The 14,156-nt window shown below is 46.1% G+C and overlaps 1 protein-coding gene across 2 annotated transcripts in view; it reads right to left on the reverse strand.

The window, feature by feature from the left end:
• Positions 1 to 14,156, reverse strand: part of FCHSD2 (FCH and double SH3 domains 2) — a 147,752-nt gene that overhangs the window by 24,788 nt on the left and 108,808 nt on the right. The window contains exons 10-13 of one of the 2 annotated variants that reach the window (XM_061458121.1): positions 13,556 to 13,651; positions 12,472 to 12,543; positions 3,092 to 3,208; positions 1,163 to 1,267 (exon numbers count right to left, since the gene is read on the reverse strand). In XM_061458121.1, the coding sequence (XP_061314105.1) occupies positions 1,163 to 1,267; positions 3,092 to 3,208; positions 12,472 to 12,543; positions 13,556 to 13,651 (390 nt within the window). The remainder of the gene's footprint in view (positions 1 to 1,162; positions 1,268 to 3,091; positions 3,209 to 12,471; positions 12,544 to 13,555; positions 13,652 to 14,156) is intronic. The other variant, XM_061458122.1, reaches the window with a different exon arrangement.

Consider the following 14,156-nt stretch of genomic DNA (forward strand, 5'->3'; position numbering starts at 1 on the left):
CACTGGAGTACAGTCTCTTTGAAACAGTGTAGTCAAAAAGGCTATTACATTTAAAGCACTTTTATAAGAGAATATAGTCTGGATTTGTTTTAAAGGAACACCTAACATTTATCACAGCAGCAGAAGTAATTTCACTCTCTATTTTCTAACCTCTTGAACTGTAAATCACATCCTAATTACATCAGGTACTCTGCATAGCTGGTGCTATGAGAAGCACTTGACTGAAACAATTACAGTTGCTCTACAGTTTTAATTAAGCAACTCAGCTGAAAACTTACAGCTCAGTTCCTGTTGCTTGCAATAGGTTTCTTGACTCACTGGCCATGAAACCAGTTCAGTTTTACCAACCCGACACCAGCAGTCAAGTATGAAGCTGGTTTATCTCTTCCTGAATCTTTACCCCAAAACAGGCCTCATAAATCACTTTAGTCTTCTGAAAGGTACCTCACAGTAGGAGTAGAAAGAGATCTAAAGGTTATTTCACATGTTTTCCCATGGACATTACAAATTACTATGTGTATCAAAAAATGCTAGTACAGAAGCACAGCACCACGTGGCAGTTGCTTCTAGAAGCCAGAAAGCATCAAGGTAAGAGGTATCATCACTGTTTTCTGGTATCGATTCCTTCAAGCAGAAGGAAACCAGTAAACTTGAGATTGCTTTATGTCTATTTAAGACAAAGCCCCTAAATTCAGAGATACCTGACCTTTACACAAGAGCAGAAAAGGGAGCGAGTTCAATCACAGCTCATCAGGAGGGTTTTTTAACATCCCTCTTCTAATCCCGAGTGTTTCATGAAGTTGATTCTGTGATTTGAGAAGTACAAAAATCAAGGGGGGGAAAAAAAAACATCTTAAAATTCCCTGATTTTTGATGCTAAAAGCTTACATTTCCCTGAACACAAGGAAGTTTCCTGTGCTCAAGGAAGCTGTGGCTGCCCCACCCCTGGCAGTGTTCAAGTCCAGGTTGGACACGGGCTTGGAGCAAGCTGTTCCAGTGGAAGGGCTCCCTGCCTGTGGCAGGGGTTGGAGCTGGAAGAGCTTTAAGGTCCCTTTAACCCAAACCAGGCTGGGATCCTATGATTCTAAACAAAACTAAAGAGCGGTAACATAAATCCTTCTGTTGTAGGAAGCTGAACATGGCAAAACCTTTTCCTTCTTACCTCAGCTTTGCGAATACTCTCTCTGGCTTCATCTATTTTCTGCTCCAGTTCTGCTCGGGTTTGCTCGGACATCACAGGCCCATGGCATTCCAGCTCTTCAAGTGTCTGTCAGGAGCAAGAAAACACATCCCACATGCAGTCAAGGCCAGCAAACCATTTACGTGATAAATATTAATGAGATGTCAAGGAAATCACTGTTTGACTAGCTGCTGAGTTGACCATTGATGGTCCATTCCAGGAAAACAAGATGATGACCAAGGAAAATATCACTTAAATACAGTATTTCACATGGAAATTCCACTTAGAGGAACACCTCAGCATCTTCACAAAAACACAGTATCGTGGTTATGAATCCACTCATCTACATGTTGATAATTCCACATTTAAATTGCTCTAGATTCATGTCTGGATGAAGAAGAGCAGCTTAAACATGGAGAGGGACGCTGCTAATGGAAGCCCTGTTGTAGAGGAAGCCAAGTGGGTTTGCTGCATGTGCAGGAATGTTGTGCCCTAAGGAGGATTTGCTGGAGCACAGAAGACATGTTGGAGGTTTCTTAGGTTCATGTACATGGATGCTGACTGTAGAACAGCACATGTGACTGCACAAACTGTCACCAAGTACATGCAAATCTGCTTCCATGACTGTTTATACACTTTGTGTTAAAGAGTCTTTGGGGAAAGAGCACAAGGAGAATCAGGTGCTAGGACCAGAATCGAGGATGCCCTCTCCTTCCTCTGAGGAGAGTTTGGCCCATCGTATTTTGGTTACAGCCCCTGTTAACACCCTCTGCCTGCAGCTACAACTGCTGTTTTCTGCTATGGAGTGACATAAGTGGGGGCCTATAAGGATGCTGGGGAGGGACTCTTCATCAGAGACTGCAGTGATAGGACAAGGGGTGATGGGTTCAAACTGAAACAGGGGAAGTTCAGGTTGGATATAAGGAGGAAATTTTTTACTGTGAGGGTGCTGAGGCACTGGAATGGGTTGCCCAGGGAGGTTGTGAATGCTCCATCCCTGGCAGTGTTCAAGGCCAGGTTGGACAGAGCCTTGGGTGCCATGGTTTAGTGTGAGGTGTCCCTCCCCATGGCAGAGGGGTTGGAACTGGATGATCTTAAGGTCCTTTCCAACCCAAACCATTCCAGGATTCTATGATTCTACAGGTTCAGCAGAAGACAGGTAAGATGGTAAACACCTTCCCTGGTCCTGCTTCTTCCGCAGTATATTCTCCTGGGTGGTTTGAGGAATAGCTCAAATTTTTCCCAATGAGAACAAGCAGCCACTGGAATAATGTCCCCAGGGAAGTGGTGATTCCCCAGTGTTGGACACTGTTAAGTTTGGATTGCACAGGGTGCTGGGACATTTAGTCTAGCTCATGCTTTGCCTGGAAAGGTTGGACCAGATGATCCCTGAGATCCCTTCAACCTGGGATTCAGTGTTCAAGGAAGTGGCATTTGTGTTTCGGAACGGGACTGTAGCAATAAGACAAGGGTCAAGGAGTTTAAACATAAACAGGGGAAGTTCAAGTTGGAGATAAGGCAGAAGCTCTTCCCTGGGAGGGTGCTGAGGCGCTGGCACAGGGTGCCCAGAGAAGCTGTGGCTGCCCCATCCCTGGCAGTGTTCAAGGCCAGGTTGGACACAGGGGCTCGGAGCAAGCTGCTCTAGTGGAAGGGGTCCCTGCCCATGGCAGGGATTGGAGCTGGAGGAGCTTTAAGATCCTTTCCAACCAAACCAATCTGGGATTCTATGAACCAAAATGAGCGAGGAGCTGCTGACCTGGCAGTTTGAGTGGATCGCATCAAGAAAGGCTACGATGAAAATGGCAGAGATAACAGACAAAAAGAACTCCTTAGGGCTTGCAGCATCTCCTCTTCCACGCATTGGGGAACTGCAAGAAACCCCACTGGTAAAGGAATGTTCTCCCAACCTACCCGCTGACTGTGGATGATGTTTTTATGCTCCCGGGCCACTCGGGTTGCCCATTTCCGAGCCTCCTTGTTGAGGCTGTGCTCTTCAGTTGTTCCAGTTTCCGATTCCAGTTGTCGGCTCTGGAACAGAGAACAAGAGAACATGTCATGACACAGACCCAGGGCTACCTCTGTAGAGAAGATGATAGTTATGGGATAACTTTATATTGCATTTATCAGCCTGGGATCTTGTTTCATACTCAACAAGACTCCACGAACACAACTCTGCTCCTTATGAACTTTGTGTGGTGCCATGTTGTGAAAAGCCAACAGTGAAACCAAATCAAAGCTCATTGGAGTCCACAACTCACATAGCCTCAGGACAAGCTGAGTGACACTGAACACCAAAGACAATTGTACTGCAATGGAAGCCACTTATGATGAACAAAGCCAAACCACAGTTTCACCCATACAGTGAATACATGCATGATAGGAAGCAGAGATGGAAGGTTACATGGGACCCAATGGGCCATTTAGGCTTGTTCGTTGTAATTTGGGATTCAATCTCAACGCCACCAAATATTTAGAACAGCAATTTCTGCTCCAAAATTTTGTCTACAAAACATCAATTTCAAATCACATTCTTGATACTGTTTCATCTTATGCTTGCTTTTACTGTGTGTTCCATTATTCTCCCCTTCAATAAATGCCAGCTAAAGCAAGATAAAGTAGTCCTCCACTGTCTCCCGGCTGAACAGAACCCATTTGAAACTCTGAAGACAGACTTCCCAGCATTTATTTACTGAAATCATTCCAAATCTCTCTGCAGTTTCCATTAGTGCACTCCCCAGTGCATTGATCAGAGAAGCATTTAGGTTGGAAAAGACTTTTAAAGTCATTAAGTCCATCCATTCCCAGCACTGCCAAGGCCACCACTGCCCCATGGCACTGAGGCCTCATCTCCACCGTGTGTGAACCCTTGCAGGACCGGTGACTGCAGCCCTGCCCTGGGCAGCCTGTTCCAATGCCTGAGCACCCTCTGGGCCAGGAATTGTTCCTCAGCTCCATCTAAACCTGCCCTGGTGCAGCTTGAGGCCATTTCCTCTTGTCCCATCCCTTGTTACCTGAGGGAAGACAGGCTTGGAGCAAGCTGCTCTAGTGGAAGGTGTCCCTTCCCGTGGCAGGGGTTGGAACTGGATGAGCTTTAAGGCCCCTTCCATCCCAAACCAGTCTGGGATTCTATGATCCAAAAAGCTGTTCAGGAAGGAGAAATGCAAGGTGAGCCAGCAGGAGAAGGGTAAGAGAACGGAAAGACAAGGAATATTTTTCAGGCTAGGTGCAAAGCCTCCAACCATGCAGGAGGGATGGATGGTGGCATCAGGTATTTGAGAAGGTGAAGAGCTTTGATTTGGTGTCAAGGAAGGGAGACAGTTTTATTTGGAATAGACTGTTGCAAAGGCTGCAAACCGAAGTGATACCGAATGGGAGATTTTTATGCCTTCAGATTATACTGTCCTCATGGGAGAGGCAATAATACCAACTTCTGTGAACATCCTATCAGAGGATTTAATTGAAAATGAGGCAAAAATTACTTCAGCTTATTTTGTTCAGCTAAGCTCCTTTTCATCAAAATTGAATACAGCTTTTATTCTTCCTCATCCTCTTCTTGTCAGAGAGCTCAGGGTAGCAGAGTTGAGGGGCTGTAAAAGAGATGATTTCCAATGGCAGAAGCAAGCAAAGGAAAGGTGGCTTTAGGATCTCTGAGGCCCTCAGCATAAAAAGGATGTGGAGCTGTTGAAGCAAGTCCAGAGGAGGCCATGGGGATGCTGCGAGGGCTGGAGCAGCTCTGCTCTGGAGCCAGGCTGAGAGAGCTGGGCTGGGGCAGCCTGGAGAAGAGAAGGCTCCTGAAGGGGAGACCTGAGAGCAGCTCCAGTGCCTGAAGGGGCTGCAGGAAAGCTGGAGAGGGGCTTGGGACAAGGGCCTGTAGGGCCAGGCCAAGGGGAATGGCTTTAACCTGCCCGAGGGGAGACTGAGCTGAGCTCTTAGGCAGAAGCTCTTCCCTGGGAGGGTGCTGAGGCGCTGGCACAGGGTGCCCAGAGAAGCTGTGGCTGCCCCATCCCTGGCAGTGTTCAAGGCCAGGTTGGACACAGGGGCTTGGAGCAAGCTGCTCCAGTGGAAGGGGTCCCTGCCCGTGGTAGGGGTTGGAGCTGAAGGAGCTTTAAGGTCCCTTCCCAGTCCAAACCATTCTATGATTCACTGCTATTTGACCTCTTTATTTACCTACATGAAGCTACTCCACCAGGTCACTGCAAAACGTAGAGGCCAAACACATGGATCCATTTAGACAGATCCAATCCATAAGATAACATTAGACCTCAGTTTTCCCTCAGGTTATTGGAGTGAGCATATTCAGCTCCTTCCAGAGCTTCCAGCTGAGCCTTAGCAGCTGCACATCTGAGCAGAATGGGTTGACATTGCCTCTCCTCTGTAAGACATCTCATGACGAATTTTCAGTGTTCCCACTAGTCTTGGTCCTTCCCAGCATCTCATTTTCATTAAGCAACAATACAGACTTCAGTCACTTGATAACCTTCTGCATTACCCCACATGTGTTTTGGGGGTTTAATCTATTTATCAAAAGCACTTGACCAGAAAGAATGAATGCAAGCTTTGTGGCTGCTCCTAAGGGCGTACTAAACCAGAAGAGGATTGTTATTGGATCAGACTGGTTCTATTAGTTATTCATAAAGCAGACTTGCAACCAAAGAGACCTCACCCTTGCTTCAAGGTCTAAAAATAACATAAAACTGGAGAGAAACCTAGAGCTGTGGTCTGTGTGGAAACCAAAAGTACAAAGAGGAGACAAGGTCTAGAGGCAAATAGAGTCTTCTGGGGAAGAAGATGAAAACAAGGGCTCCTGAGCTGGACAAGAGCAGAGCGTGTGGTGGATACACACAGTCTGAAATACCTGCCTGAGAAGACAGTGCAAGGAGAAAGGTTTTCATCCCAGCAGGACCTGGAGTGCTTCCTGAATAACTGGAGCTGGTATGGTGGGGAGAGCCTTCAGTGCCCTGTGAAGAACCAGCTGCAGGCACTTAAGGTGGCTCTGAAGGAACTTGTAAGCGGAGGAGCTTATAAGCAGCCAGATGAGTGGCACGGAAGAGCACGTGCTTCAGGAGGACTTCAAGGAGGACCCAAGAAGTCTGCGACCTCAGGTAAAGACAGGATAGAGAGGTGCATGAAGTGAGAAATGAGAAACCAACTGCCACTTAAATAGGGATGAAGAAAGGAGCTAGAAGCAGAGACTCTTCATTAGAGACTGTAGTGACAGGACAAGGGGTAACGGGTTCAAACAGGAGAAGTTTAGATTGGATCTAAGGAAGTTCTTTCCTGTGAGGGTGCTGAGGCACTGGAATGGGTTGCCCAGGGAGGTTGTGAATGCTCCATCCCTGGCAGTGTTCAAGGCCAGGTTGGATGAGGCCTTGGGTGATATGGTTTAGTGTGAGGTGTCCCTGCCCATGGCAGGGGGGTTGGAACTGGATGATCTTAAGGTCCTTTCCAACCCAAACCATTCTGTGATTCTATGATTCTAAGCACTTGGTTGTTTTCAGTGCTGGAACTTGGTGGTGGCAAGATATCCAGCTGTCCAGTGACTCAATCTAACCTCTTCCCCCAAGAAGTGGGAAAGCAAAGCCACTTACTATGGCCAAGGAACGAAGGAAGAGGCAAAAAAACCCCGAGCTAAACATAAATGGACCTTGTGCTGTTCTCTCAGGGTTTGGATTACAGTGAAAGCAGCGTTTAGTGCTATAAATTCAATCAGGAAACCAAGAGAAAGTTCAAGATGACTCCATCTTAGAGAGCAGTGATGCTGTTTCTTAAATTAACAGATGCATTTAGGTTGTAGACACATGTTGCTTCTCCATTGTGGTCTGAAATGTTGCAGGTGCAGAAGATGCCTTAAGACAGGGTCAAACACACCATTGCTCTTATTTAAGCTGTTATATCTGGATGCTGTTGGCACATGTACAGCTTTAAGAGCAAAAAAGAAGTTGGATCTTGAGCCTAAAAGCTCCTTAATTTTGTAGCTGTAGACTAAAATAGTTCAACCCAGGGGAAAAAAGGAGTGAACATTTACTGCATGCAAATCACTGGCACAAAACACACCTAAACCTCACAGTCATTTCTTTTACAGAGCTGAAAGTAAGGGGTTAGCATGTCAATGGTGCAAAGCAAGTTCAACCTCATGGTCAACACTGCTCGGGGGGAGGAAGGACAATGCATGATGTATTTCACACTACTCATAGCTAAAAAGCAGTAGTAAGAGTCAAGTTTGGTGCTCCCAAACGGGAGCCCCCACTTGCAGCACTGTGTGCAGTACTGGAGTCCTCAGCATAAGAAGGACATGGAGCTGTTGGAGCAAGTCCAGAGGAGGCCACGAGGATGAGCAGGGGCTGGAGCAGCTCCTGTATGGAGCCAGGCTGAGAACGTTGGGGCTGTTGAGCCTGGAGAAGAGAAGCTGTGTGGAGATCTCAGAGCAGCTTCCAGTGTCTGAAGGGGGCTACAAGGACGCTGGGGAGGGACTCTTCATCAGGGACTGCAGTGATAGGACAAGGGGTGATGGGTTCAAACTGAAACAGGGGAAGTTCAGGCTGGGGATAAGGCAGAAGCTCTTCCCTGTGAGGGTGCTGAGGCGCTGGCACAGGGTGCCCAGAGAAGCTGTGGCTGCCCCATCCCTGGCAGTGTTCAAGGCCAGGTTGGACCCAGGGGCTTGGAGCAAGCTGCTCTAGTGGAAGGGGTCCCTGCCCGTGGCAGGGATTGGAGCTGGAGGAGCTTTAAGGTCCTTTCAACCTAAACCAGGCTGGGATTCTACGATACTCACTGCAATTAATTTTGTATGTGTATTTTCAATAGTGCACTTCCATTCTCACCCTCATAATTAAACTCCTTCCCCTCAGCTATCACAGCAGCTCCAGTCACATCCACCTTATCCAAATGCTCTCTAATGGGTTCTATTATAACTAGAAACACAGAAAAACTGCTGCCATTAGGGATCCAAAGGGACAAAGGAATACCTTTAGAATCAACTTTGACACAGAGAAATGGATATCATAGATCTTTTCAATGTGATATACACAAAGATCTATTACTTAAGTGGCCACTTCCTTCAAATATCACTTCTGCTCTCTGCTCTGTTAGAAATGATGCAGAGCTTTGCTTCAACAGTGTTTCCTGACTCTAAAAAAAGTGAATACTAACACAGTGGTCTCTAAATTCCAATAAAATCCATTTGGTATGAGCCAATTTCAGCTCATTATACTTGAAACCAATCAGAAATGGGGTTAATGTTCGAACCACAGTAAGACAGACATTAACTCTATGGCACGGACTTCCCCCTTTTCTTCCAATTAAACCTTCAATATCAACCTCAAATATGAGTATTATGCCTCAGTCCTCCTTGTAACAACAATTGGGGCATGGGGGAATGAAGTAAAACCAGTTTTAGTTGTGTTGTCCACACACAAGACGTGTCAAATCATACAGGGAACGTACTGCTCTGCTGAGCATTTCCTTACCTCAACGGCTGCATTTCTCCTCCTCAGTAATTCCTAATGCTTTATACACTGATTAAATTAAATCTTCCTTTTTATATATCTATATATATTTAGCTTCAACAAAGCTGTAATTAAAACCAGCCACCTTCCTCTGGTCTGGTACTGGAAGCACAGACTTCTCTAAATACAGAGAAATCAGTGCATCCTCTGAACTTGTTAGGCTGGCCTTACTTGGGTGAGGGATTAATTCTTACTAGCAGTTTACATTTCATAACCCTTTTGTATTTAAATATTTATATTGAACATATTTATATGCAATAATTAGGTAAGGAAGAGTAAAATACTTAATCATAATGCATATATGTATATGATCTAAATATATAGAATACGAATACTAAATAAGCCTTAAATCTCTTTTAAACATGGAAATACATTCAATAGTAAATGCTGACCCGTGTAAACATCTCTGTCTGTGCACAGAAACCTGTTGAAAGCGAAGTCTGACAAAGCACAGCCTGATTTCCACTTAGGCAGTGATTTCCATTAACTTTCCAAGCCCTGAACACTTGCAGAGCTGAGGAGACATGTCTGGGCACAAGCAAGACTGATGCCCTTCTGTAAGTATAGCTTACATAGCTTCTATCACATAGCCTGATACAAGCTGCTCAGAAGCACAAGATATTCTGCATATGATAATGAAAATCATCCTTATTGTCCCAGTTTGTCCATTAAACTTCCCATACCCAAAGAACAAGGGGTGAAACACCAAAAACTTTCCACTGAACGTGCCGAGATGTTGTTTTTCTGCAGCTTCAGTGAGAAACCCCCATTTATTCATGTGAGAAGCTGCCACACACATCAATCTGGCTCCGGTTTGTACTTGCATGCTCAAAGAGGATGAAGGCATCAGTTAACGTCCAGGGGAAACTACGGTCACAGGCAATGTGGATAAAACAACAGGAAAAGGGCCTCAAAAGTTTAGTGTCAGCTTCTTGTTGCCATTATCCCCCTCACCATGGACAGGCTTTTTGGCATCGGGCTGCTTTTCTCACACGATAACAGGCAGTTCAAGGAAAAAAAAAACTCTTTTCCAAACAGGAAACAGAGAAAAGCTGGCTCATTTCCTTTGGATTTTGCCCTGTTCTTATGGCCAGGGCTTATCAGCGAGGCATGGGGACAGCACGCTTCAACACAAGAGATTCCTGTGGACTTAATACTTGCTTTGTGGGAGGATGCTGGGTGGTTAAGTTGTCACTACACTGAGTACAGCAGCAGCCCCAGTGTGTGCTGAATGGTTTGTCTTGTGAGGCTAAAGGGGGTACAAGAGACTCCTCTCTGTTCTCCACCTTGCTGCAGTGGCCCAGCCTGATTTGTCAATTCATTTATTGACAGTATTAGATTTAAATGGGAGTTAATGAATGATTTCTTGCTGAACACTTCTGAAGCAAACCATTCCCTTGTAGAGGGACCTGCACAAGCTGGAGAGGTGGGACCATGTGAACCTCATGGAGCTCAACCAGGCCAAGGGCAAGGTCCTGCCCATGGGCTGGGGCAATCCCAGCACAAACCCAGGCTGGGGGAGCCTGGATGGAGCAGCCTGAGGAGAAGGACTTGGGGTGCTGGGTGAGGAGAAGCTCCCCATGACCCAGCTTCAGTGTGTGCTTGAGCCCAGAACCCCCCCGTGTGCTGGGCTGCACCCCCAGAGTGTGAGCAGTGCTCAGGGAGGGGATCCTGCCCCTCTGCTGCGTGAAGGGGAGACCCCCCTGCAGCCCTGATCCAGCTCTGGGGCAGCAGAACAAGAAGGACATGGAATTGCTGGAGCAACCTGTACCTGAGTCGAGGATTTCATGGCCATCCAGTCAACATTAGTTTTTAGCCACAGCTCTAAATGCAGATTTGAGGTGGAAAATGTAAAACTAGAAGGTACAACAGCATTCAGAGCTTTGCACTGGACTGAGTTCCACATCCACATTGCTTATTCCTCTTGCCTACAATACTCACAATCCCATTCAAGCACCATGAAATGCTCCAAACTTTGACCCCAGTCACAGTGATCAGGTATTCAGCCTGCAGAGTGGCCAGGATTTGCTCTTAGAAAGGATGTGATTAGATGTATTCATCACTCAACTTACATTCCTTTGAGTGCTAGTCTTCAGTGGGAAAATTGTCATGCATAACCCACACAAACTAAAAGCAACTGAATCTCAGCAGATCATCTACAAACAGAATAGGTGGCAAAAGAATGCTTGATCAATGGAACACAATGACTTAAGAATTCATAGCCTGAGCAAATCCCTCATTCCCTTGTACTTATTGATTAATAGTGGTGAATGTCGAACCTGCTGGTGCTCAGCTAGAACCCTGTTAGCTGAGCATAATTCTAGGGATCATAAAGAAGCCTGCAGAGCTTCTTTCTTGCTGTGAGAACTGGTTACAGCACAAGCAGCTGGAAGCTCAGAAACATGCAGGGCCATAAAGAAATGCAGTCATTCTGCAGCCCAAGTGGGTCAGCCAAGTGAAGAAGTCACTGAAGGTGAAGAGGTACTGAGAGTCCTGGAGACATAGAATCATAGAATGGTTTCAATTGCGTGGGATGGGGCAGCCACAGCTTCTCTGGGCACCCTGTGCCAGCGCCTCAGCACCCTCACAGGGAAGAGCTTCTGCCTAAGAGCTCAGCTCAGTCTCCCCTCGGGCAGGTTCAAGCCATTCCCCTTGGCCTGGCCCTACAGGCCCTTGGCCAAAGCCCCTCTCCAGCTTTCCTGGAGCCCCTTTAGGTACTGGAAGACTGTTACAAGGTTTTCCTGGAGCCTCCTCTTGTCTGGGCTGAACGAGCCCAGCTCTTTCTGTCGCACACCCCATCCCTGGCAGTGTTCAAGGCCAGGCTGGACACAGGGGCTTGGAGCAAGCTGCTCTAGTGGAAGGGGTCCCTGCCCGTGGCAGGGGTTGGAACTGGATGAGCTTTAAGCTCCCTTCCAACTCAACCCATTCTATGATTATCCTATGAACAACCCATTCACTGCTTTCCAGTCTCCTGAAGTCAAGCAGTACATACAGCTCACGTGTCTGCTCTCAGACCACACAAGCACCATGTCAAAGAATCATGTAATTTTCAATGTTGAAGAGTTTAAACAAGATGAATTACATCTCTGTTTGACATGGGGAGAGCTCTCTGGATAAAGAACAGGATTAAATTAGTAATAGGGCTGCATTTCATCAGCATGTACTAATAGCTGCCAGTTGTTCTACAACTTCCCTATTCACATTAGAGAAGGAACCAATTACACACACCACTATCTGGAGCTGTGAAATTTTAATTCATGCCCCCAAAAGATTAGAATAGCAATTACAAAGTGCTGTGTGAGTGCAAAAGGGAAGCGTGCGGCTGATCCCCACAAATAACCCCATTAAATCGCTTTTTCCTCCTTTAACTTAAAGTCTCATTGTGGAAAAAGCTTTTTATTTTCATTTGATGTGTCTATCTATATATTATGCATTATTATATTATGAATGATGGAGGTCTGTCAACCTGTTTCCCCAGGTCTAAAATGGAGTCCTAAAAGGATAACGGAGGTGCTCATCCATATCAAGGCCACACTGGATGGGGTAGGACCAGGCTGGATGGGGAGCTTGGAGCAAGCTGCTCTATGGAAGGTGTCCCTGCCCGTGGCAGGGGGTTGGAAGTGGATGAGCTTTAATGTCCCTTCCAACACAAACCATTCCATGATTCAATGGTTCTATGGATTATACATATCTTATGCATTCTGTTGCCACCTCTATGTGAGCGTTAATCCAGCAACCCAAGCTTCATGCAACAAGGACACAAAGGTTAATCATAAATACTACATATACCTCTGCTATTGTCATTCTCATAGCACTGACAGGTGAGGGCTCAATATCCACCAGTTGAACTGCATTAAAACTCTAGATGCAGAGATGGCACAAGGAGGAAAACACACAGCAGTGAAGGTTAGACGGCAGGGCAAAGACAGTTAGAAAGGTTCTGCTCACTGTGTTAAGGACAAGGTTAAACTGTAGGGAAATAACTGATTCTATACAAAGGAGCTGGAAGAAAAATCAAACTCACAGTCTGTTACAATGGAAAGACAAAGGAAATTGTGTTATAGATGTGAGGATGTCTGGAAAAATCACTCTTATGTATCTGTTCAGAGGGTTCTTGAAGTTAATCACCTGGAGATCAAGACACTGCTCTCCAAGTCCTACTAATGAATTCATGTAATAAAAAGCTGCACAAGTTGAACTTTTTTATAAAGATCCAGCCTTATTTTCAGCTGTGATTTCTTAAAATAACTTCAGTAATGTGAGTGGGACATCAACAACCCACTTGTAATAAAGTACGAGCTGGAAATGTATTTATATACTAAGATTTACGCTGTTTTAATGGCATTTGGGGGAAGCACTTACACCAAAACAGTGTTTTCTGAGGGTATTTTGGAATGCAATGCTTTAACAGTGTGCTTTCTGTATCAGCTACTTCTGCTATGTGTCGGTAGGTATTCCTTGAGTAATTTAGAGGTATACGGACACTTAGTTGGCGCAGCATCACACATGATGTAAAACAGTGTTAGTGAGCATTAGGAGAACCTCACCAGCATGATAATAAGGTAACAAAATGTAGTAGGAATTACACTGAAAGCAGAGGAACACAGGACTGGCAGGCACAATCTGGAAGCACAAAAAGATCCTGCTCTTCTGTGGATGACAGGGAGCCTGCTTGATGCTTCTGTTACAATGACCCACCTACTGCCAGCAGAGCCGCTGGACTCAAGGTCACCTTCCTTTTCTTTCCCATAAATACAGATGAGGTTAAACCAGAGGGGAACACCAGTGAGCGTTATCCTCGTACTCATTTATAACAGCATTCATCAAAACAGAGCAAGAACAAAGAACTGAAGGAATCCAGGAGGGTTCTTACAGTGTCGCTGTCGCTTGGTTGGAACTGGAAAGGCTGCGGTTTGTGAAACACTGAGTTCTCCTGGAGGAAGAGCTGGAGATTGTAATCCCTCACCACCTGCAAACAAAAAGTGACATTTAGATTCATTCTGTAAACTTAAAAACATGCTGTACAGCGAAATGAGGAAGTGTTTCCAACAGAGCTCCAATCTGCAGAACCCTGAATGCACTACAAGATTCCAGCGGGACCTGAGAGCAGCTCCAGTGCCTAAAGGGGCTGCAGGAAAGCTGGAGAGGGGCTTGGGACAAGGGATGTAGGGACAGGCCAAGGGGAATGGCTTGAACCTGCCAGAGGGGAGACTGAGCTGAGCTCTTAGGCAGAAGCTCTTCCCTGGGAGGGTGCTGAGGCGCTGGCACAGGGTGCCCAGAGAAGCTGTGGCTGCCCCATCCCTGGCAGTGTTCAAGGCCAGGTTGGACACAGGGGCTTGGAGCAAGCTGCTCTAGTGGAAGGGGTCCCTGCCCGTGGCAGGGGTTGGAGCTGGAGGAGCTTTAAGGTCCCTTCAACCCAAACCATTCCATGATTCTGGTGTCCTCAAAAGAAAAAGGACATGGAACTGTTGGAA

Source organism: Pezoporus flaviventris, unplaced genomic scaffold (assembly GCF_033815535.1).
Source record: "Pezoporus flaviventris isolate CSIRO_AGI_PZ_B2104156 unplaced genomic scaffold, CSIRO_AGI_Pfla_v1 ptg000025l, whole genome shotgun sequence".
Lineage (NCBI taxonomy): Eukaryota > Metazoa > Chordata > Aves > Psittaciformes > Psittacidae > Pezoporus > Pezoporus flaviventris.